At 32.6% G+C, this 26872-nt stretch overlaps 1 protein-coding gene across 3 annotated transcripts; it reads right to left on the reverse strand.

Moving 5' to 3' along the window:
- Nucleotides 1–2874: 2874 nt before the first annotated feature.
- On the reverse strand, nucleotides 2875–25241 carry LOC142319171 (uncharacterized). 3 transcript variants are annotated; one of them, XM_075356157.1, is made up of 3 exons: nucleotides 25090–25241; nucleotides 20870–22320; nucleotides 2875–8222 (listed from the first exon to the last, which is right to left on the reverse strand). In XM_075356157.1, the coding sequence occupies exon 3, from the start codon at nucleotides 8096–8098 to the stop codon at nucleotides 5543–5545; it is 2556 nt and encodes an 851-aa protein (XP_075212272.1). In that variant the 5' UTR covers nucleotides 8099–8222; nucleotides 20870–22320; nucleotides 25090–25241; the 3' UTR covers nucleotides 2875–5542. The 3 variants fall into 3 exon arrangements, with proteins under 3 accessions (XP_075212272.1, XP_075212282.1, XP_075212276.1); XM_075356167.1 differs by lacking the exon at nucleotides 20870–22320 and adding an exon at nucleotides 23750–23944; XM_075356161.1 differs by lacking the exon at nucleotides 20870–22320.
- Between the last annotated feature and the right edge of the window lie 1631 nt (nucleotides 25242–26872).

Raw genomic sequence — 26872 nt, forward strand, 5'->3', positions numbered from 1 at the left:
AGTTGCTACCCTTACCTCTGAAAAACCAAAATGTCTACTTGTTTCAGAAAATGCATTTTTTGAAACAAGTAAAGTTAGTAAATTTTAATTAATTTGTTTTTTGAACAGGGTGACCTTGTATTAAGAATTCCAGTTATAAGGTAGATTTAGTATTATAATATTTTGTTTTTTTTCCTTAAAAACGATTGTTTATTGAGGAAAAAATAGTCCATTGGTCCTCCCTTGCATACAAACCTTTCTGGAAGAGCATGGATGATTTTTTGAACAGGCCTAGTTTCTGTTGTATGCTTCTCAATTGCAGTTGGTGAATGGGATCTTTCACAGAAGAAAACATACCTTAGCATTTTGATTACTTTTATTCAATTTTTCCCGAGTTCTAGTTTTCTTTTCTCCTAGGTTAATAATTTATACAATGCTTGTTTGATCTTTAGGAGGGGTGTTATAGTACAGTAAATCTAGCGACAAAAAATTCAGTTTATCCGTAAAATTACCTTATGGAATTTTTGTTGATAAATCATTAGGGGGGCCATGAGAGAAGCTTAACTAGAGATTTGTGGGGTTCCTCCTCCCATCTGAAACTCATTTATCTCGAAGTCAGTGCTTCGTAGAGAAAAATTTTTAAACAAAAAATGTAGAAGACATTCTTCTCTACAATTTATCTCATTCAAGTGATGCTGTATGATGGAAAATGCTCACAGTAGGTGGCGCTGAAGCGACAAAAAACGTGTTTTTTCGCTTTTCCGCCTATAAAAAATTTTTTTTTTATAATTTTGTAAATGAGAATGTTGTTTCTCTCAAAAATATCTACAACTTTTATTTAAACTATTTTTTTGTCCGACTTACCGTTTTGAGGTTACAGCTTGCCAAAGAGTATAAATTGTTCTATAAACGTTTTAAAACGGCTAATAAGTTTTGTCACAATAGTTTCATTCCGTATGAATGTTATAATGATTTTTTTTCAACTTTTTAACAATTATATATAATAATTAATATTTTAGTTAACAATTTACAATAAACAGTTGAGAATGATGTCAATATTAAGAGATTTTGGAGAAAATTTTTGGATAGTATCTCTAGTAGTAAGAAATAAGAATAAAAAAACTAATATTATAGTTATTTAATTAATAAAATAATGATAGAACGATCTTTTGAAATGCACATATCGAAGTTTGGTTTCGAATAAAAAGAAATTGTTGTTTCACTTTTTCACTTACATTTCAAATATATTTTACAACATTTATCAATTATTCTTTCCTGTATAGTTTATATATTGTTATGTTACCATGTGTTTTATGTATTAATTTGATATGATATATATGTTTTCGAAAGTGCTTGTGAGATTCAAATGTTGACCTTAGGGTTTAATTCTTAATTTTTCTTATCTTTGGCGTATCCTTTTTCTCTGTGGTAACTGGAGATTCACTTCTGTCAACTGAAGAATGGGCGTCTTAGTGAATTGGCCAGATGTTTGAAACCGGTCTTAAGGCATAACAATGCCGACCTAACCTGGCGACAATGACAATAGAACGGTAAACTGCGATGTGTTTAGTTTGTTCAGCTATAACTCTAAAATGGTCAGTCAACAAAAAAATAGTTTAAATAAAAGTTGTAAATATTTTTGAGAGAAACAACGTTCTCATTTATAAAATTACAAAAAAAAATTTTTTATAGGCAAAAAAGCACGTTTTTTGTTACTTCAGCGCCACCTACTGTGAGCATTTTCCATCATACAGCATCACTTCAATGTGATAAATTGTAGAGAAGAATGTCCTCTACATTTTTTGTTTAAAATGTTTTTCTCTACGAAGCACTGATTTCAAGATAAATGAGTTTCAAATTTTTTTTGAGTTTTTTCAAAAACAATGGGAGGGGGAACCCCACAAATCTATAGTTAAGCTTCTCTCATGGCCCCCTAACGATTTATAAACAAAAATTCCATAAGGTAATTTTTCGGATAAAAAAATGCTAAATTTACTGTACTATTACTCAATACTCTTTTAGTTCCTTTCTTGTTATACTCAGTTGTCTTTTTTGAGCATCTTTCATAATTAATATGTTGTAACTAATTGCAAACTTTCCTTCTCCTTGCTTTAGCCAAATCACAAAGTTCTTTCTTTTTTCAAGTATACTTCTCAGAAAATCTTCAGTTATGTAGGTATTGGTTTGTTTTAATTTCCTTTTATTTTTTAAGATTTCAGTTTTCTTATGCATAATATTAAGAGCAACAGCACTGGTCTAACCTTCTTGTTCTTTAACTTGCCTAATACTTTTAAAACGTTGTCTGTATATTCTAAAATTTTGTTTTTAACCTTTTTTTCTCCAACAACTGAGTCACCTCTTTTACAAAGTTAAATTTGATAGTTATTTTCTATTATTTCAAAGATCAATAAACTTCTCTTTCTTTCTTTTCCTTCTAAAGTTTCATGTCTTATTTCCTAACTTTACTATCTTATTATTAATTTCATTAATTTTATCTTGATAAGATTTCATTCTCTTGCTGTGTTTAAGCTTTTAAATTGTTTTTAAATTCAAATAATAAATTCTTTAATTTAAATATTATTAATTAAATATTACATTCTTTGTAAGACTTCATTCTCTTGCTGTATTTAAGCTTTTAAATTTAAATAATAAATTCTTTAATTTAAATATTAAATTCTTCAATGCATTTATAAAAACACGTTCAAAGTTTATAACGGAAATTAAAATATGGTTAGGTTATTTCTTATCTATGGAAACAAAATAGTAATTATTAATCTTCGAGAAGGCGTCCATAATGCAGTAGCACCAGCAGGTGTGTGTTGTACTTTTTACAACCAACAAAGGAAAGTTATATTTTATATAAAACATTAAAGAATTTCCTTATGAAATTTATTTATGTAAATAATAAGATTAATTATAATGTTTTCATAAAAATATTATTGAAACAGGCCGAAAAATTTACACAATTTTTGTATCTTACATTGATCATATTAATCGGATTATCACTTAAAATACAAAAATTATTTATTTATCTCTCAAAATTATCACAAACTATTCTAAATTACCACTACTACAACATTTTTATAGAAATTATCTATATTTTTAGTCAGACAGAACTAATATCTTTGCAATTGTAACACACAATTTGTACCGCTGAATATTTTCTGCAGGTAAATGAATTACATTTACTACATTACACTGATGCAAAAGATCTTTTCTTTTCAACAGCACAAAGAGAGCACTCCTTGTTTTATGGGTTGTTCATGGGGTTCTTCTAGAACATTTTGTGCATAATTAGCTTTCAGAAACTTGGAAATGTTGTTTGGATGTGATATAATTTTACCTTGTGCATGTTGGGTTCCTTAAATCTGTTAGAAAAATTTTTCATTTCTTTTTGTCAATCAATTTTTTGAAGCAGTACAATACATGTGCATTTATCCAGCTATATTCAAAATGCTGTAAAATACAACACAAGGCCAGCATTTTGTAATTCTTGACATGGAATAGCAGGCACATAATTTGTACACAGTATCGACACACCACCTTTTGTAGAATTAATAATTTATAATTTCTGGTTTATTATTTTCACCTACTACTGCAGTCTCATGCATAGTAGATAATAATAATATTACTGTATTATTTTCACGAGTTACAGTAAATACTCTGCAAGCATTACACTAGTGTAATAATTATCTGTTGTAATATTCCATTTTGTTTCAGTTGGTTGGACTAGTCATTTCATTCACCACATCAATAACCGAATTTGAAATGTTATACGGCCCATCTGGCTGTTTCCATAGTAGATTTCACTTTCATATGAATAGAATTTTTTGCATCACATAATACACACATTTTATCCTGTATTTTGCAGGCTTATTAGGCAAATATTGTATCCAGTGAATACCGTGAAATGGGTTCAACATTTCATTGATTATCACATACTTGCTTAGTGAATAGCACTGCTTTGCTGTTTGAGACAAATTGATCATAAAAGGTGCAAATTGGTGCTAATTTATCAGTTTTAAGTCTTTTGAACTGGGTCATTCTGTCATCAAAAGCAAACTACGACATAAAATCAAAAATCTTTTGTAGCTCATGGATGCACGACAAAGCTCAATCCAGTTTCATCACTCGCCCACAATTCAAGTACATTTGTGTGGTTAACTTTTTTGTCCCAATTAAAAAAAGCAATCCAAGGAAAGCAGTTACTTCAGCCAGGGTGGTATCCTTGAAATCTCTCTCCTGTGAATACTTCATTTCCTCTCTATGATTAGAAATATACTGGTTTGTGTATTTTACAACTTCATCTAACATACCAATAGTTATTATTTTCATAAAGTATCACATTCATTTTCAATAATCCTAGTACTCTAAAGCCTGAAAGCACTTTCACTACATATTTTATTTAGTCTGAATATTTTGATAATTCCGTTTTTCACCACATACTTGTTTCATCTTCACCAAAATAGAAAGCGTCGGTAGATAAATGTTGACATTCAGTGTCATGAAATCTTTCCTATATTTCTTCTTCACTTAGATCACTGTCACTATCACCTTCATTTTGTTCTTCAACAGAAAATTCTTGAATATTTGAAATTTCATTTACATTCAATCTTTCTACAGATATAATAACAAAATTACACTCGCACACAATTGAACTATAAAGAAACTAATACAACGAACAGAAAAATGATATAAAAACTAAATATATCAATATGTTAACACAACCAGGCGTGCAGTACAAACTTTATGATATGATAGACACGTATGCAATTAGTGCGTAATAAAATGTGACAAACACATGCAACATCAACAATGGTTACTGATGCATTCTGCTTAAAGTGTACAAAAGAAATAACTGTTACCTAAACTGGTAAATCAAACTGGTCATCAAGGTGATGACTAATTAGTAATTTACAATAAATTAATGTCATAAATTTTGCGATGGCACACCTGCCTTCCTATACTTACCTCTCCATCAATCCCAGCTACTTTAAATATCTGCAATTATTTATTGGTTTCTATTAAAAGAGAGTATATTACTTCACTTACTACACATTACTATTTTCGATGTAATTATTTTTAAATTTGCTCAATAGCTTCGTTAATATAGGAATAAAAACTATAAAATCAAGTCAAAATATTAAAAATACTAAAAAATACAGTTTAAGTTAGAGCATTCACCACCAATGTTAATGCTACCAAGTTCTAATCTACACAACAAAGATGTACGTATTTAAATTCAGCAACATTTAAGGAATTAGAATTCTTTACAATAATTATTCTTTAGAATTATTATTTATTTATTAAATAAAATGAATATATCTACAAAGATGCAAGGAATAAATTTGAAAGCTGCTTGTAATTCAAATATCGGGAAATAGAATATAAACAATCAAAAGTGAGTAAAGAATTTTCAGAATCTCCATGTTAATGCTACCAAGGTCTAATCTACACAACAAAGATGTACATATTTAAATTCAGCAACATTTAAGGAATTAGAATTCTTTACAATAATTATTCTTTAGAATTATTATTTATTTATTAAATAAAATGAATATATCTACAAAGATGACAGGAATAAATTTGAAAGCTGCTTGTAATTCAAATATCGGGAAATAGAATATAAACAATCAAAACTGAGTAAAGAATTTTCAGAATCTCCACTTACATTATTAATTGTTATTGTATCTTCACTTACTACAGTCAATCTAGATAACATTTTCATCAAGTAATTTTTCTGTTTTTCTCTTTCAAGAGCTTTAATTTTTAAAATTATTATATTAAAAAAAATTGGAAACATAGTTTTAATTTTTTCATAATTATATAAATATTTTGATTTAAATAAATTATGAAATTTATAAAATTTTAATTTCTTACAAACAGAAATATCAAAAAAAGTCAAATTATCGGCTATATTATTCACTTTCATTAGTTTCAATTCAGTCTCACAATCTCTGATAAAATCACTAAAGAAGCACAAATATTCAGAATAAACATTTATTTCCTCAGAAGAAATCAAAACTAGATGTTTTATAATGGAATCAACAACTGCATGAGGCCCTCTTAATGTAGCTTTTTTAAGTGGTGTTATGAAAAATGTATTTTTAGCATTGATATTTGCACCATATAAAACTAATAGATTAACTACTGCTTCAGTAGTTGCAAAATGAAGAGGAGTATTTAATTCAGTATCAAAACAATTTGGATTTCCACCATTTTCCAAGATGTATTTGATGGTTGTAACATCTTTAGCTAACATTACAGCCTTAATTAAAAGTGTTATTCCTTTTTTATTAGCAACATTAATAGGCGCTCCATAATCTATTAATGTGTACATTATTTCTTCATCTTCAACAAAATGCAACACAGTATTGCCATGTAAATCTTGATTTAAAATATTAACACCATCATAAATTAACATTAATGAAATTTGTTTATATTTACTATTTTCGACTAAATACATTAATAATGTTTTCCCTTCATTGTCAAATTTATTGGGATCATCGATATAATTAAGAAGTGTAGCAACAAAATCAAAATCCTTATTCATTTCTATAGCATTCATTAAAACAGTTTTACCTTTTACATACGTTACATTAACGTTTGCTCCATTATCAAGTAGCAGTGAAACAATATCTAAACTGCCGTCATTAGTTAAACTATAAAATAATACTGCTGCTCCATCATTATCCACTCCATTAACATCAGCTCCCTTTTCTATAAGATGTGAAACAACATCAACTGCATTCGACATAACTGCATACATTAAAGGAGTTAAGCCAGTTATATCTCTGTTATTTACATCTGATCCTTCATTAATTAATCTAATTATAATTTCTTTTGAACATTCATTAACTAAAGCATAAATTAAGGGTGTTTTTTCCTTTTCATCGCATTTATGTATACCTGACTCTTTGTCAATAAGTTTAAAAACAAATTTTGTAGCAACTTTATTCTCTAAGCTGTACATTAATGATGTTTTACCAGAATTATCTTCTGCATTTACATCTGCACCTCTATTAATTAGTTCATATGCTAACTGTGTATCATTTATATTCATTAAAGCGTACATCAAAGGAGTTTTACCACAGTTGTCACTCGCATTTATATCAGCTCCTATATCTATTAATTTAGTAACAATACCCTTGTAATAACTGTTATTTATTATTGCATACATTAATGGTGTTACCTTATCTAAATCACTCATATTTATATCTGCACCATTATTAATAAGAAGCATTATTATCTCACTTTCTGCATTACATTCTGTTACAGACAGAAATGATTTCTTATTAATTGATTTGCTCTTACTTACATGGGTTTTTATTTTATTTTTATTTAACTTTTTGTCAGTCAGATGTTTGACATCACCAACATATTTTAACAGAAATATTAGCGGTGTTCTGCCACTATAGTCAATCGCATTTACATTAGCTCCATTAATAATTAGTTTATTAATTAAATTTTTACTTCTCTTAAATTTTAAGGCATACATTAATACAGTTTTACCACAACAGTCACTTAAATTCAAATCTGCTCCTTTATTAATATATTCAATTACAATATCATCATCAAATTTATTAATTATTGCCAGCATGATTGGGGTAAGTCCTTCAAAATTTTGTACATTGACTTTAGCACCAAATTCTAATAATAATGTAATTATTTTCTTGTCATTTACTAAATGAAGTACTGTATTACCATCAAACTTATTGCATACTTCATTTACACTCGCACCAATTGTTAATATTTCCCTAATATATTTTATATTACTTTTATTTTTTAAAGACTGATATAATGGTGTGATACCATTTTCATCAAATCCATTAATATTTCCACCTTTTGAAACTATTTCCTTAATTAAACTGATATTCATTTTATTTAATACTGCATTAGTAAGTATTTTTGTATTTATTTTAAACACTTTTGATAAATCCTTGTTTTCAGCATCAAAATAATTTAATAAATATTTCATCATTCTACTACACTTCACATTTTGAAATAAATTATATAACTGAAAATTACTAAATTCTATTTTTTTATCTTTTTTTAATAATTCTTTCAAACTATTTAAACTGTCCTGTTGAACTGCTTTTATAATTAAATTATAACACATTTTATAACAATGAAATCTCACTCAACAGAATCTTAATCCATCACTATTTCAATCTATAATAAAAAAATTTTATAATGTTAATCATGTGAAGGTCTATCTCCTTCAATATGTATCTTCATTAAACCTACAACAAATAAAAAAAAAATGTATCAAATTAATTAGTTAGCAAATGCAAGTTCAGAAATCATTGTAATTTTAATTATTTATATATATATATATATAGATGAAGACCCAATCAACTGGATTTTTTTTTTATAATCACATTATGGGGAAATTACCATGCAAACTAAGATGCTACTGAAAATGAATTTTATGTACAACAGTACTTAAATCCAAACATAAGTAATTCAATGCTCTATAAAGCCAAGTACTTAAATAAGGGGTAAGTAAATCCATTAGAATCACTTTGAGGAATCTAAATTCAACAATGAGTCGCATGGTCAGTTCTAATGCATTTCTAAACAATATGTTGACAATATTATTTAAATTCAGACAGTAAATTTTAAATCAAATAGTCAATATTTCACATTATAACCATAATTTCAGCATCAATATTGCAGTTAATAAAAATAAGGCTGTATTGTAAAAAAAATTATATATTTAAAAGCAGATATAAAATGATAAAGTAAAGTACAGAAGCTGGTTCTAATATAATTCAAACATAGTAAAAGTAGAAATTAAATAATTATGGGCCACTGATTTTATGTAAAAAATGTGTACTTATAAAAATCTATTATTGTTCCTCAAGAATCTTACAAAGTAAATTATACAGATGTACTCCTGTCACTCTTATTCCACCTTCCAACAACTAATGGAGGGTGGTGAATATGGGGTAAAAGAGTTTTTCTAATATTTCAAAAACTCTTGGTTCAACAAATTTTTTATAAAGACATGTTATTTTGCCCCAAACAAAATCCAACCACACACCCAACTGTATACACATACATCCGTGGTGGGCAGTGACTTGATACTTTGGTACTTTCACTTATGTCTGCCAAGGGGCAATGGTTTTGCTCAGGAGCTCTCCTGTGAAGTACAGGATTAGCAGTCCCAAGCTGTCCAAGTTGGTTGTGGTTGTGCTTCTTACTTTGCCTGCTTACACAGCGAGTCTGCGGGGAGCATGAACATAGCCTGTTCTTGCTGATGTTGGGCGAAGTGCAGATGGAGAGTGTTTACCTCCCTTCTCAGTAATGGAAACTGGGTTGAGGGTGACCTGAAGTATAACTGCCCAAGTTTTGCGCAGCTCAGTGTGAGTCCGTCACTTCAGCGCTTAGCAGGGATTGTCCCTGGGTAAGGATATCAGAGTCCTTACTACTATGCACAAGCTCTGGGATGTCGGTATAGTGGATCAGACAATTTTTTTATGGGACAATCTACTTAACGGTTTCTGTAGCAGTGAGTCCACATAAAAACCCTCATCCTCTCCAGGATGAGGGTCCTCATCCTGGAGGTTTCCAGGGTCCTCTCCAGGCCTTTATCTTCAAATGCAAAGTGAAGGAAGAGTTTCGAGGGATAAAAAAAAGTCATATCAAACTAAGTTTCAACCAAAGAGTAATGCAGCGATTATAACATATTTGGTTATTAAGAGAAGTGAAGGAGACTTATGAAAATTAGCCCTTTCGTGATATCCAAAAGAAATCACAGAAACTGCAAAAGAACTGGTGAAGGAGATTAGAAAAAATACTGTAGGTTTGTTTGTTGAAACTGTTAACAATTTACAGTCTTCACGGCTACTTAAAGCTAAGATCAGTGTTATAGATATTGAGGTTGCATCATATGGTACTTTAAATACCTCAACGATAGTAGTCATGTGCAGGAACTGCACAAAAGAGTAGATAGTAAAAGAACCTTATGAATAAGGGGTTGTAGCATGTCAAACGATTTCAAACGATCAACAGAGAAGTTGTACCCTCCGTGTTGCATTTTCTCACCTTCAACAAACCAAAGTGTCTATAAAATAGAGACTGGTTTTCACAGACTGGAAGAACATCTGTTTATTCCGACTCTATAGCAGTGCTTTGGATGCCAGAGATATGGACGTATGACAGTACGTTGTACAAGGCAACAGGTATGTGCTTGTGGAGACCCACTGCATCCAGGTAAACCGTATAGCGATCTACCCTTCTGTGTTAATTATCATGGGCATCACCTGGCAAGCTCATGAAATTGCCCAATGTAGAAAGAAAATGTAGCAATTCAGCAGATAAAAACCAAACAAAATGTCAGCTACTTTGAGGCAAAAGAGAATTAATTGTTCATATTAGATAGCATAAGTCAACATCTTTCGCCCAGGTTGCAATGGCTCCTGAAACTTCTTTAAAATCAGAAGACGTTATATATATATGCTAACAAAAGTCTTAGCAAATATGGTCAAATGAATTATTAACAAGAAACTCAAAATTCGACCGACCAAAGAAAATAGTTCAAAACTGGAACAGAAAGTTGCAAATGTCATTGAAGAAAAGAGTTCTCAATTCAGGAAAATAAAGTCTTATCTGGCAGTAATAAAGTAAAAGACAATGAAAGGAAAATACAAAAGTTTCAAACTAATTTGAAGCAGGTCGATTCAGATAAAGTTCCCATTTAGGGAAATCGGTCCTAACAGATACCCAATGGGATCTGTTAGGACTGACAATCGTGGAAGAACATTAATGGAAACAGCTGCGGCGCCAGACCTTATCTGTCTGAATACTGGAGATGTTATTACGTTTGTGACTTCTGAAGTGGCCATGCGAACTGGTAATTGGCAGATGTGGGAGGGCTTCTCTGATAGTGACCATCAGCCGGGTCATAACGACAATAATGGAGGAAGAATCTGGCGAAGGCCATCCAACATTCATTGGTTGAAGCACCAAAAACCTGGATCCTGGTGCTTTTACACAGGTATTTGACCTCAGAAGAATAAGCGAAAGGCGCACAACGAAGGAAAAGGCATCTCGTTTAGTGGATTCAATTGAGGTGGCGTGTGCCAGTCTACCACGAACATATTCCATAAAGAGGCACCTGCCAGTATACTGGTGGACCCCTGAAATCACGGAAAAGAGGACGACCTGCCACAAGGCTAGGAGATGCATAAAGAGGGTGTACCTCCCTGGCCTTAGAGATATTCTTGCAGATAGACATCGTTAAAGCAAGAAGGATCTTGTTAGATGCATTCGAGAAGCTAAGAAGAGGTCTTGGAAGAAACTAATTTCGGAAGTAGAAATGAAATGAATCAATGGGGCAGGCCTTACAACACACTGGTAAGGAAGGCCTTAAGGCCTAGAGCCCCTGCTACTCAGAATGTCCATGAGATCTCTCATCAATCCTAAGCTCCTCTCCTTCAGGAAAGAACCCATCTATTATATTGCGAAAGTGAACAGGAACTTTCACTTTAACCGAACTTTTGGAGGCAGCAACACGATTACTTCCGGCTAAGGCGCCGGGTCCGGACTGACTACCGAACTTGGTGGCGGTTTGGACAAAGCCGGAGATTTTCTTGAGGTTTACTACATTTGCCTCAAGGAAAGCGTATTCCCAGAGATATGGAAGCGCCAGCGGCTGGTGCTTGCCGCAAAACCTGGGGGAGATCCGGCACTCCCTTTTTCTTACCGGCCACTGGCGATGATAAAGCGCTGGGAAAAATACAGGAGCGTATGCTCCAGTACAGAATTTTTCAGGCAGTCGAGGAGGGGTGGCAGACTACCTTCTAGTCAGTACGGCTTTTGCAGGAGAAGGTCCGCCCACGATGCTGTGGCGGCGGTGTGTGAGGTGGTTGTAGAGCTGCAAGAGGGGAACAGCAAGGAATCTCTGTCCTTGTCACTCTAGACGTGAGAAATGCATTAACTACATTTCTCACGACGCCATAATGCAGGCCTTGGAGGAACATGAAGTGCCTTTATTTGCGATGAATGGTTCGTTCCTACTTATCGGGACACAGGCTTGTGTCGGGTCCTTCATATAGGAGTGCCTCAGAAGCTCTCTGGAACCTGAGTTGCGATGGCGTTTTTCGAGTTGCCCTTCCGCAGGACCTAACGATGTTTGATTATGCCAATGACCTCGCTTTGATCGTCAAGGCGAATACAAAGAGAAGTCATTGACAAAATAAGAGAAGCATATACAATAATAAAAGACTGGATGTCAGGGGTGGAACTTACACTAGCTTCAGATAAGACGGAGGTAGTAGCGATTTCCGCGGCTAAGAAGAGACCGATCCTCAAAGTAACATTAAAGGATAGAATAGTGTCGAGGCCGGCAATAAAACACCTCGGCATATGGATAGATACCAGGTTAAGATTTAGCATACAAGCAGTAGAGGCAGCTAATAAAGCCGAAAGGACTGCGAGATTAATAGCCGGCCTTTTCCCTAATACTGGTAGACTATACATCGGAGGAGATTAGTAACGAGATTAACGTATGCTACAATGCTGTACAGAGTGGAGCTTTGGGCTGATGTAACATTTGCAAAATATCGTCGAAGACTATAGTCGGTTCATAGACGATGTTGTCTGCGAATCACAGCAGCGTATAAGTCTCTAAGGAAGCAGCTGAAGTCCTGGCGGGTGCAATGCCGATAGATTTGGTTATTTTGTAAAATAAGAGGCTCTGGGAGCAGAGACCCTTGCCATTAAGAGACAAAAGGCGCACAACATCCCAGATAACAGAAAAATTAATGGAGACTTGCCAGGAACAGTGGGACCGAACCACTAAAGGTCGGTGGACCGATCTCCTTATAAGAGACATCAGGAGTTAGTGTAGGAGGATCCATGGCTCGCTAGGATACAGTTTAATGCAGTTCCTGGCAGGTCATGGCGGTTTCAGGGCATATCTGTATAAATACGGCCTGGACCACACGGATCGCTGCCCTGACTGCGATGAGGAAGAGACTCCTGACCACGTGCATTTCTCTTGACCGCGCTTTGATGATGAACGCAAAGAGATGTTAAATATGTTATGCTTGGAAGATATGTTCTGTCCAGAGGATACACAAAGCATAACGCTAAAAGAAGTTAAAGAATGGAAAACGGTTGAGAGCTATGTTAAGAAGGTTTTGATGGATAAGCTACATATTTATGAAGAACGGATAAGTCCGCGGCTGAGCGCTTAGGGGGCCTCCCCGAGCACGTAGGGGTCACCTCTGCGCAATGGGCACAACGCATTTCGATGCATGACAACATGACACTCCCCTTTACCAGACATAATGCTCTCAATGAGCGGTCCCAGGAAGGGGAGGGAAAAAAATAAGAGAAACCTAGGCAATAAATCTTATGTTATAATATGGTCTGCATAAAAGAGTCGACCTTACAATGGAACGTCAACGAATGTTTGTCGAATGTGATCTTGCGGCTACTGATTATAGAGTTAAATCCTTTATGTGTCTGCATCCAATGGACATATTTAATAAATATGATACTTTGAGACTGAAAGGGTTTAACATAGTTAGGCTTGCAAGTGCCAATCAAGAGTTGCCATCATTTCAGTAACTCACTGCACCTTTGAAGAAGTTCATTTATGATTTTTACAAGTTCATTTTTTCACTGATTTACTAGTGGTAGCTACTCGCATATACCATTCAGTCAACATAAACTTATGTAATGTGTACCTAACTAATTTTAACTGGAGAAAGGAAGATTAATGTAATCTAATATGACAATTGTCTGCTCCTGTCATGTTCATGAGAGACTTAAATGCTTATAAGCCCCTGTGGGGTCTGAGCATTTGGACCCCGAACATAAATCAGTTGAAGGCTTCCTAAAAATTCTGATATGGTGTTAACTAAATACTGGCACACGAATCTTCTTTAATGCCAGGGATGGGTCTTCATCCTGCACTGATTTAGCTTTTATCAAAGCCACCATAGCGCATAAATTAATTTGGAAAGTTGTTGAAGCTTTACATGGACGTGATCACTTTCCAATTGTGGAGATATTAAATACACTTGTCAAAGTGTATCCTACACAAAAGAAATGGATCCTTAGCACAAGTGATTGGACTTCCCTTCTGCTCCTAAGGTCTGTAGATATTTAAAATTTAACTGAAGATATAACAGTGTTGATAAACACATGACAAATGTGTTACAGCAACAAGGCACATCCCTCAAATCTCAGGGGTGATGCAATGACTGTCTGTTCCTTGACTGTCCCAACGTTATATGTGAAGCTACAAGAAGAAGGAAAGAACTTTTAACATTTTTTAAGAAAAGTCCATCACAAAACAATCTAATTAAATTTAAAATATGCAGGGCTATTGCCACAAGAATAATCTCAACTGACAAAAGAACCATCTGGAAATGTATGATTCCTCAAAAACAAAACTACTTCGGCATAGGTATGGAAAAGTAACAGCAGTATCCAGTGGATCATCCTACCACCAGGTTTTTGTATTAAGGATGAAGAAAAGCTTGTCCACTGGCCTTTAGACAGCTGAGAAGTTTGCGAATCACTGTGAAGTTTATAAGTGTGACGAAAAATTATGTTGATTTTACAAAGCGCAAAACTGCAAATGAAAATGATATATTTTTTATACTCAAAATTATTGCTTGTAATGAAAATTTTACTGAAGAAGAGTTCAATTATGCTCTGAGTAAAAAAGCAAACACTGCCTCTGGTCCAGACATCCTATACAAAATGATCAGAATCCTAGATGTCACTGCAAGGAAGAAAATACTAGAGCTCTTTTTAACAAAATTTGGATTTCTGGTATATATCCATGATTATGGAAACTTCAGGATCGCCACTTAGAGGAACAAGCTTTTTTCTTACAATTGCAGTAAAGAAGTTCATTATTTCTACTCCATCTGACACTGGAAGAATTTTATACGTGGATAACACGATTTTTTACGCCAGCAGTCAAACTGCAATGGTTAAATAATATAACTAACAGACAGCTATTAACAAGTTCACTGAAATAGCAAACATGAATGGATTTCAGATCTCAACTAAAACATGTTTTGTGCATTTCATCAAGAAAAAATTGGCTTACACAAGCCCAGTTTTGACAATGGATAATAATAATATTATTGAATACAAAGAAACAGACTGTTTCTTAGACTTTGGACAGATACCTTTAATGGAGGGTGCACATGACTGAACTAGTAACGAAGTGTCAGTCAGTAAGCCCCAAGTATCATCAGGTTTCTGTCAAACTTGAATTGGGGCTCTGATAAAGAAGTATTGTTGAGACTTTACACAGCATTGGTCCAATCTATAATAGATTAAGGATCAATAGCGTATGGCTATTGATCCAGACTCACAAAAATCAAAAAATCTCACTTAAAGAAACTTGACATGATCCAAAGTGTAGGAATCAAGCTTGCTACAAGAGCCTTCCATACAAACCCAACTGACAATATTGTGTCAGAAGCTGAAGCCATGTCACTAAATTACAGAGGGAAATTGTATTACTAAGATAAGCAGCTCATTTCTTGGCTTTCTCAAGAAATATACACTTAGTTTCCATAATTTGGCTGAACAGTATCTGAAAAGAAACCTTTTTCAGACCTGCTGGGATAAGAAGACTGGAAATCAGTGGGAACCATAAAACTGATTTACCAGACGTCCTGTCAGTTTCCAAAAGAGAAGCCCACCGCGGCTAATGCCAATAGCAGAGGGCCCCATTGACTTTAAAAAGAAGTCCAACATGCAATGTTGGACTTTTATATTCAAAATGCTTTTTGTGACGATTGTTAACTGAATATAAAAACTACATCTATATACTCACCAATGGGTCAGGACCGAGATAGGCATCAGAAGCTCTATAGTCATGCATGGCAAATCCCACTTTTGGGGACAATCTAAAATAGCCAGTGTCTACAAAGCATACGCTATTCAAGTCACAGCTTTGCTTTACATTATAGCAAAGAGAGAGTGCCTCTCTGCCCTGATTCCTGAAGTTCAATCACTGCTTTAGGGAATAGGTTAATACATGATGCACTTGTTTAAGATATCTTAACAGCAATTAAGAATCTAAACGAGAACAGGAAACAATGCACCTTAATATGGACACCTTGCTACACAGTATTCCAATGAATGAAGCAGCTGACAGGGCAGCCAAACAAGAGGCAGAGATTAAGTGGATATTACATTAGTTAGATTAGATGACGTTAAAGCTATGTCACGCAGACCATAAGAAAGGGAAATGAAGTACACTTACAACAAAACTTAATTCCATTAATATACCACTTTTCATTAAAACAAGAAATGTTCTGATACACTGAGAACAAGCTTTTACACAATTTCAAACTGGTCATACTAGACTCACTTCGTCTTATATGTTAGCAGAAGAACAGAAACCTATATACAGAAGCTATGAAACATATATTAGAAGAGTGCATGCTACCTAGACCTTAGAATGAGGCTAAAAAAAACCAGAAATATGGCAATCTATCTTAAAATGATAAAAGAGAAGAAATTTATCAAGTTTGTAAGGTTAAGTGGTCTGTTAGAGTGATTATGATTTTAACATGTGATACATTTCATGTCAGGATGATTAATTACTGATTTTCTTGTAAAACTGTATTTTTTTTTTAATTAACAAATTTTTTTAAGGATGTGTTCTTAATAAATGTGAGCCCTTTACACCCATTTTGGCAGTGTTGACGACATTTCTTCAGGAACATATTTTAAGCGGCAAGTGGAATTTGGATTCTATGTGACAAGGCTCTTATACACCATTGTCACTTTATGTTCATCTAGTGGTTTTACTGTTTTATGACAAGTCCATTTTCTACTTTCTAGATGATCAGTTTGACAAGACTGGTCTTTTGACTTATTTAATAAGGGTAGGAAAATATAATCTTGTGACAAGGCTAATGAACACAATAGTCCTCTACATACAAAGAAATATATATTCCTTGCAACTTGGTATTCTTTTATTATGCAGTTTTGTATTTTTTATTCTTGTTTTTATGTAATTATCTTGAGTTACTAATAAAAAAATATAAATCGTAAATTTTATAATATTATTTTCCTACAATTTTATGAACCATATATACAAGAAATCAATAATTTCATAAATAGATAAATGAAAAAAGGCCGAAGTTATTTAAAAATTATTTTATTTTAATATTTTTATATACCTGTCAAAGATATACCCGGTACGTATACATAACTGAAAAATTTGATGCCATAAGAAACTTTAAACTGTTACAACAGATAAAAGACCATATTTTTTTATAAAATACAAAGTCATAAAAATAAATAATTCAATATAAGTAGCGGAGCAACAAATGTTACCCATTTTGAAAGTAGGATAACATTTATTGTAACAACAATAAATACAACTGAACACGGTCAAGTAAGTCAATGTCTTAGATTCACAAAACAGGTCTCACATCTTGAATGCAACAACTCAGAAATGTCCTCCAAGACAGTCAAGGCATTACTGTCATCTCTCAGATACCTTATAATGTCACAGTTAAGAATTTTTTAACATTCACAATCTCCTGATGGGTTGCATTTTAAGGCTATTAATGTCAGGAGGGTACAAGTGAAAACCTGACTTTTCAAATATACCCGTACAAAATGTTTGCTGCAGTATGGTCTAGTGAATGGGAGGGCCAATGAATATCAACAAGAGAGAAGTCACCCAGGAAATGCACCACATTAGGGTATTCATTGAAAGTTGTGCCGTAAGAGCTACAGCAATATCCTGTTGAAACTAAACTCTCACCATATTCTAGTTCGACGCAACACAGGTAGGAAGGTTTCAGAAGTGTGGTTATAATGTTTGGTGTTCACTGTCAAAAGAGACACAGTCATCATCCTCTAAATATTAGGGCCCAATAATTCCATGTGCTGAAATAGCAAACCACACAATGATCTTTTAACTGTGTTGTGACCATGTTTGTAAAACTGGCATGGATTTCTAGGAGCCCAATATCGGCAGTTTTATTAGTTTACAGAGCCACTGGGCAAGAATATTGCTTCATCTTTTATGATGAGGTAACTCTCAAATTTGTCATGAATTTGATACTATTGCACTTTCTGTAGCAACAATGGACATGCAATGCTTTGTACACAGCAATTAATTGGCTGGAGATTTGGATTTGCAGTTTATATGGGTGAAAATGCATTCATTGTATAACACATCTTGCCCACATCTACCCAACAAATTCAATTCTTGGGAATGCCACCGCACTAATAAAATGTGGGTTCCTCTCCAAATCTATGACACACAATGTTTTTAACAAGTACGAGTTTTATCCTGAAGTTTAATGCTACTGATACACCATTTCTTGAAGGTGCAGCCCCATGTTTTGCCAATTATCACCAAATATCTGAGGAAACTTTCTCTGAATAGACACAATCAACTTGTTTATTAGTAACTATTTCACACAATATATGCGCTTATGAACTCAAGGCCACCCACAACCGAAACACCACTAACAGTAATACTTCACATTTTAATTCACACACCAAGCATGTGCATGCACACATACACATAGTTACCAGTTCAAAATAGATGACGTTAAATGCAGAATTCTGTATTTGACAACACCACTTTCAAGAACAAATGAAAAATGTTAGTCTAGAATAATAAAATTTTAAAGTTAAATTCAAACGTTTTCATTAAAATAGATCAAAAAAACTAACACTTGAATGTTTTCATATAAGCCTATACATACAAAGGTTTAGATTTAATGATTTAAGAACAAGATTGCAATACTGATTTAGCACATATTTAACTATTACAATTTAACAAATGTATGTAATTTTAGAAAACCATTCAAAACATTAAATTTGTTCATTGATAAAATTACAATTTCTTCTTTATAAAATTTTCTACTAGTTTATCACACTATGTAGGTTAATGTAGGTTTTTGATAATGAGGGTAGCCTCATTATCAAAAACCTACATTAACCACATCATCAATGATATTAACTAACTGATTATATTAAGTAGTGAGGAGATATTGTGGATTTATATCTCAATTTTACTAATGAAACTTTTTTGAAAATTTTACTAGTGAAGTTTTTGTTTTATTTCTAAACAATATTTAGAAATAATGATTCCAATAAGCAGATGCATTATCATCACCAGTCTGATGTGAGTGTTCATAGGTAGATGCACTAAGAATGTAAAATAGTAAGTAAGAAATAACCACTTCTAAAAAATTACGTCTTTTTTAATATGAGGTAAATAATAAATGTAAAAATTATTGTGAAATATAAGAAAGAAAATGAATGAAAATTATGAGCAAAATTAAATTGAATGAAAGAGATGAGCAAAATTATTTGATCTGACTGGACAATACTTAATTATAATGTTATTTGTGTTTGCCTGTTTACAACCAAATAGATGGTAAAATCAATAGTATTTACTATATTTTAACTAACACAAATAAGGGCACAAGGAATGTGTTACTACAAGTGAAATCACATGTTTATCCAAATGTAATAATTCAACTAATGATAAATGTTTATCTTGCATGGATAAATCACATGTTTATCTTGCTTGCAGGATATAAAAACTATTAAAATTTTAAAAATCTAAAAGGTTGCTCCTATTACAGCCGCAAGCAACCAAACAGATCAAGATATTATAATCCATTATTTGTATGGAGCAGCATAGGCCTAGTGTAAAATAAAAGAAGATAAAAATATATAACTTTCAATAAATTTTTGACAGCAAAGAGATATTTATCATAAGATAAAAGATATTGGAAAATTGTGAGATGTAAGAAGCCAGATGAGAGAGTACAGTTACCACTAACTGACCTCACAGGCAGATATGTACACAAAAAAATTGAGAATGAAAATTAGGAACAAGATATGCAAATGAAAGTACTGTTAACACAGAAGATACATCCAACAGTACAGAAAGATTACAGAACAGTGAAGATTTTTGCAATGTAAGTGTGTTACACGTAAATATACATAGTATAAAAATAATGTAAATTTAATAGAACCTCTATTCTGGAGATGAAAATAAGACCTGATATAATTGTATCCTTTGAGGTATCAGGGTTTCAATAACATCAAGGGTTAAAATTATCACTGTAATGATAGAACAATAAATAAAACTAAGAGTAGTATTTTACATGAGAAATGTTACTTAAAAAAGTACAATTAGTATGTGGACAATTAAAGGTTGTAGGTATCTTCTACAATGAACTAGAAAAGTAAAGTTTAAAATATCTGATTAGACAGAAGATTTAACTGTGTTGTTTTAAACAAGAGGTCTTAAACAAGAGGTCTTTAGGTAATCTTATCTTTGATAGTGTAACTATTGTTACCTTAAAACCAAATATAATGTAGATGATTACCTAAAATTTCTGTTTAAATGAGAACTTACCTTTTATTATTAAAAATGTTTAACAGATTACAGCAATTTTTCCTAATTATGTTTCTTAATACCTCTCAGAAGCAATGCAAACATTTTAGCAATTTTTAGTAACTTTTTTTATCTTCTTCTAAAAAGGGCTGTTTTACCAACAGATTCATAGATTTACTAAATGTGATATGACAAAGGCAACATCAAAAAGTCATTGAAGATGCATACACACATAATGCTGTGTGTAAAATACAGTATCGAGAAAATGGCAAATTTATTTTCAGTGACAAAAATCACCGAAACAACTTGTTCCAGATGTGCATTGGCTGCATCATTGAGCAAGAATTTCCTTCGTATTAAAAATACTTCTTTAATTAAGAATCGTATCAAAATTTTATTTTTAAAGATATGCTTAGAAACATTGATGACTGCCAAACACATTTATAAAAACACCACATATTAGAAAGCATGGTGTAAACATAAATATGTTCACAAGCCACCTAATATAAATCAACCTACCTCTGTTATTTGCACAAACTCAGAAGGACTGTGGATTGTCTGGCCGTCAATGTATATGGTGTACCAAGGTGTCTTGGAAAGCATGACCTCTTACACAGCTCCCATTTGGGCGCATAAGTTGGATAGGAATAGAGCACTTGTTCAAAATTTAAGGAGTCCCCAGCGCAGAGCCTTAATCATATGCACTGATGTTTTTAAAACAATCTCCTACAAGGTTACTACTGTATTGGGAAAGGCTCTCCCAATCAATTTAGTTATGAAAGTTCAGGCAGCCATGTGAAAGTTGCGAAGAAGTCAGAAGGCTGAGGCATTTGGGATGCGGTTTTGGGCCGGGCCAGTACCAGAACGGAACGGTGTCACAATACACTGGGTCTAAATTTAGTTCAGTGGTCCACATCTCCTGCCTGCGGAAGAGGCTGCAGAGACTTGCAATGGAAGCACAGCAGCTGGAATGGGACACCATGACTAAGGGAAGATCCCTGTAGTTTATATAGTTTATACAGGATCTGGGGGATGGTATGCCTCGAGTTTGTTTTTAAGGGCAACGGGCACCCAGGTGCTCACCAACCATGTTAATTTGAACCAATATCTGTTTCAGTTCTGCCTGACAGCTGATGAGTGCTGTGTCTACGGGAAGGTCCAGTCAATGATGTTTGACTGCCCTGCTCTTTGGGGGGGGGGGGGGCAGAGACTGGGACACCCTGGAACTTAGGGGTCAAGGGGAAAATTGGCCACTCACAAGCAGCAAGTCAATGTGGCAAGAGCTGCATTGTCGATTGTTTGTGGAAGTTCCTTGATGCAGTTGCTTTATTCAACCGACATCAGTAGTTTACTTAAGGGAAGGACTCCTACCACACTGCTACGGGAAGCTAACCTGGAGATATATGACTAACCACCGGCCATTTAAGGCTCCAAGCGCTTTAATATGGTATACAGGTACTTGCTGGCATTCAGCGACCTAGGCATGGCAATGAATTGCTGTCTAAATGATATAAATTTTAATTTACGGATGTCATATACATTTTTAGTAGTTGATGGGGTGCATCTACCCATTTTAGTAAATATGTGATAAGTAAGCGGCTGGGACACATAAGCCAGTGGTGTATGGCACTTAGTCTGCTCACACTTTTATGTAAGCTCTAGGAGCTATTTAGGACACTGGTCGCTAAACTGTTTCGAGGCTCAGTAGCGTTTATGGCACAGACATTCGATCTTATGCTTTAGGGTGATGAATGGGATGGTGGCGGGAAAAATGCCAAGCAAACCCAATACCTCTGCTATTTTCTATGAACTACTTTTGCTTCATCTATGTCTACACCAATCACTGAAGACAGTATAATACAGTGTACACAAAACCTTCACCAAGGTATAAACTCTACTCTACACATGTAAATGAAGATATGCCAATTTCAAACAATAAATCTTGATGTGGTGGTTTATTGTAATCCAAACTGCAAAAAATCAACAAACCAGTGTTTTAGTTATATTATGATAGAAAACCCAAGTATTTTTATTCTATAAGATTGTTTTGTTACACTTTTTTGAATCTTTTTTCTGGTGAGAATCAACTGCATTAATTCTTTATGACAAACACTTTCCTTTTTTCATTTAATGAAAAACAAAAACGTACCAAGGCTTCATTATATTCCAATAAATCAATGAACTGTAAACTCACACCTACTGCACAAGAAGCCTGATGATATGAACATGACTTCAGACCTGCAATAAGCAGGTTAAGTTATTAGCTGAGAACTATATTCTTCTTTCTTTTTCCTGTTTAGCCTCCGGTAACTACCGTTTAGATAATACTTCAGAGGATTAATGAGGATGATATGTATGAGTGTGAATGAAGTGTAGTCTTGTACATTCTCAGTTCGACCATACCTGAAATGTGTGGTTAATTGAAACCCAACCACCAAAGAACACCAGTATCCACGATCTAGTATTCAAGTTCGTGTAAAAATAGCTGGCTTTACTAGGACTTGAATGCTGGAACTCTCGACTTCCAAATCAGCTGATTTGGGAAGACTCGTTCACCACTAGACCAACCCGGTGGTGAGAACAATATTCTATTCAATCTAATGCTTTTCCAACTCTCAAGACCTCTTTCCTTATCATTAGTAAACCACTTCATCCAATATATCTCAATATCAAAGAATTTAGAGGCAGGGGAGAGAATAATATACAATTACAGATAACGAATATTTTAAAACAACTACTTAATATTATCTGAAACAGTGATTATGATTTTGAGGAACCAAATACAGCAGAACAAAAAATCATTTGTCAGGTAATTTTTTTTTTTTTTTCATTTAATGGTGTGTATAATTGATTAACATTTCTACATACTGATAAAATTTATCTTCTAGAATATTTTGTAAACTTGAAAAATATTAAATATGAAAGAAAATCTAAAACTGAGAATTATTGTATAAGAAATTTTTTTTTTAACAGAACTGACTGTTTTTTCAAAATTTTAACAACATACTTTAAAGTCCTGTCAATATTGCATTGTACAAATGAAACCCATTAAAAAATGTATAATCATCAGTTTTAAGCATTAAGTAGTAATTACTGGAACAATCAGTTTTGATTCTTTCTAAGAAAAGTATTTTTTTAATGCAATTCCTGTAAAATACTGTAACAGTGACTTCATGAACACATTAAGTTTATAATTTTATAAATAAATGTATTTAACACATCGCTTCTAAAAGATATTAAAAAACAGAATTAGTAAAAATTCAATGAACTATTGTTGAGGAATTACAGTACACACCATTTGGAAAATTTAACTTAATTTTAATGAAAAAAAAAACAGATTTGTCTGTTTATTAATAACATACCACACTCTTTTGGAAGATAAATAGTAAAATAAAATACCTTTTCTTTTTCCTGTTTAGCCTCCTGTAATTACTGTTCAGATAATACTTCAGAGGATGATATGTATGAGTGTAAATGAAGTGTAGTCTTGTACAGTCTCAGTTCTACCATTCCTGAGTTGTGTGGTTAATTGAAATAGTAAAATACTTGACTTTTAAAAACTGTACACTTGTACCCAGTACACTAACTGTACAACTGCAAAGAACACAAAGTGCAATATAAAAGATCAAATGGACATTGTATGCACATTGATCAATGGATTTAAAGAACATGTACAACAACTACCCTCATTAACAGTACCACTTTATAAATCTTCCTACAAAACGGGAACACTCAAAGGCTAATTGGTAGGACATACTAGTTCTATTCTACATCTGCGAGTTTTGGGCTTAAGTTTTGATTTTTTTTCTTACAAGCATGTATAAGATTTTAGTAATAAAAAAGGATATTAGCAACAACATTCAAATTTTACATGACAACACTTATCATTAATCAATTCATTTCAACAATATTAAATTTACAAACATATTAAATTTGAAAAAACTACATATTAAACAAATACAATGCAAATTTGTGTTATATATAATGGTGTGCATATAATAACAGTAAACATGTAGTAAACATGATTAATGTATTCTGGACAAGCGTTTCAGTTGTATTATGTTTTCTATGTATTTCAAAAATGTTTGTCACATACTTTGAATATGTAGGTTAAGTTAAGTGATCTGTTGTATTCAAGTTCTACAGAGAAATATACAGTAGAGTATTACAGACAAAAAAGTACTGTATTACATCCTAATTTGTTGACAACAATTATCAACATTGTTTTATGATTACTTTGTAAGGACACATGTCATACAATTTTGAATCATTATCTCAAATTCCACTGAGAAAGGAGCAGCAAAATTAGCTAATAAGAACAATTTCACCTAATTTTAGGCAACATTATACACTGATAGTTTAAGGTTTTACCACAATTATCATGCTGTTCAACAAACAAAACTACATATTCTTGTTAACTTATATCCTAAATAATTCACAAAAAAAACCCAGTTCATAAAATGTATGTTTCATAAACAAAACTGTTTTATATAAACATAAGTTTCGCCTAGTGTCCAAAAACTTAATTGTTCCATTTGGTATTATTATAGTATCGGCATAAAAATATGTTTTTAAATTTCGATGGCCGATTAAAAAAAATAAATTTGTTTCTCAATAACTACACTCCATAATAGCAATACCAAGTTACATATAATATTCACAATTATAATAGCCAATTGCGTTGATTAGAAAAATTAAACATTTGAAATAGAAAAACTTTCTAATAAAATAATAAATACCTTAATATTTCCATTACAAAAATGAACACTGACTTAATCACAAACATTTTTTTAACTAAAAACTGTTTGATTCACGGAATGCCTTCGTAACCTCTTGTAAACAAGTTAACTGACAAAAAAACAAACTTCGAAACGTAACATTCGTAACCTAAAATTCTCATATCTTTATACAATTCATAGACGTCACAGTAGAGCCAATTAAAATACCGGAACGATTTGAAGAAAAAAAAAAAAATTTCATCGAATGTAAACATTTTATTTATTCAAATTAAAAATTCCAGCGCTTGTTTTGGACAATTCACGAGTAAATTATTATCAAATTATTTCACGATTAACTTATCTTCTTTTTTTTAGTCCTACTTTATAAGGCAAAGGAAAGATAAAAACGCTTTAAAAAAGTAAAAAAGAATAAATTTTTAAATCAACAAATTCAAATTTCAACTTTAATAGATTCTTCGTCAAATTAAAAAAAGTTAAGTATCCCTTGATTTGGCGCTTACTTCAAAAAGTCAAATGTAAAGAAGTATTTCTTTTCTTGATGATATTGCTACATAAGCTTGACGCTTGTGCGTGGGATATGGAAATGTAATATTTTAGCGTGTAAAAACACGCGTGAATGCTACGCGTGACTGAGATTCAAAGCCGGGACCTCCGGATGAAAGTCCGAGACGCTACTACTCCGTTAAGGAGATCGGCATATTGAAAAAGTGTATCTTTGTACATCTTTAAAGTTTGTTTTGTTATTTGATAAAGTTTAGTTCAGATTTTCTAGTTTTAATATTTTTTAATAAAATTCTTGGTTTATAATATCAGGAAACTGGAAAAAATTAAACACCAGTTCGTATTATTTTTATTTAAAAACATGGATATACCAACTGAAAAAATGGTGCTCTTGTAAAAAGAACAGTTGTATGAAATGCAAAGGTCAATATACGTTTCTTTATTTAAACAAGAGAAAGAATGCAGAGAAACTATTAAGCAAACCGACCACCAAGCGTGAGCTTAGGTTAATTTATCTTTTACCCACAGTTTTTTTTTTAGCAAACTTTCACTGAAAATACTTTATCAGAGTATATATTCTATAACAATACAATTGGTTAAAATTAAAATGATAAACAAAAATTTAAATTATTTTCTAATTGTTTATAAAGATAATTTAATTTTCCAGTGAAATCATCTTCACTTCTGTTATTTGGAAAAACCAAAAACTCAGCCACTGAAAGAGGTTTTATTGCAAAAAGAAATTTTTAAAGTAAAAACTAATTGAAATACGTCAATTTAATGAAGAGTGTGGCTTGAAAATAAATAAACTGGCCGAACTGAGCACATCTTCCCTTATTTAAAGTAGGAATAAAATAATTAAAAATATTAAACAAGTTCGATAGGAAAAAAATTAGTTATACAGCATGACAAAATTAGATAAATTAAAAAAAGACTAACTTACCAACATTTCAAATACGCGGGTATAATTAAAGAAGAAGATTTTTCGAAATTATTGATCATGAAATCAGTGGAGTAGTGTTGAAGTGATTGAAAATCCTATGTTGTTTTTGTAAAAATATTTGTAAGTTTTATACTGTTTGAACAATTTGAGTTCTACAATTATTGGTAGGTTTTTTCTACAATTTAAAATTCTGTGTTTTTCAAAGATACATCAGCTGTTTCCACGAGAAGCAGTCAAGTGTATGATATCAAGCTACACCTCTAACACAATATAGTATATTTTTCTATGGATTTGAATACTTGATCGTGGATACCGGTGTTCTTTGGTGGTTGGGTTTCA

The sequence above is a fragment of the Lycorma delicatula genome, chromosome 1, assembly GCF_047948215.1.
Source record: "Lycorma delicatula isolate Av1 chromosome 1, ASM4794821v1, whole genome shotgun sequence".
In the NCBI taxonomy this organism is placed as follows: Eukaryota; Metazoa; Arthropoda; class Insecta; order Hemiptera; family Fulgoridae; genus Lycorma; species Lycorma delicatula.

Bases quoted from the DNA above. Each gene is read 5' to 3' on its own strand.
- LOC142319171 (XM_075356161.1), bottom strand. From the start codon at position 8,098: ATGTGTTATAATTTAATTATAAAAGCAGTTCAACAGGACAGTTTAAAT.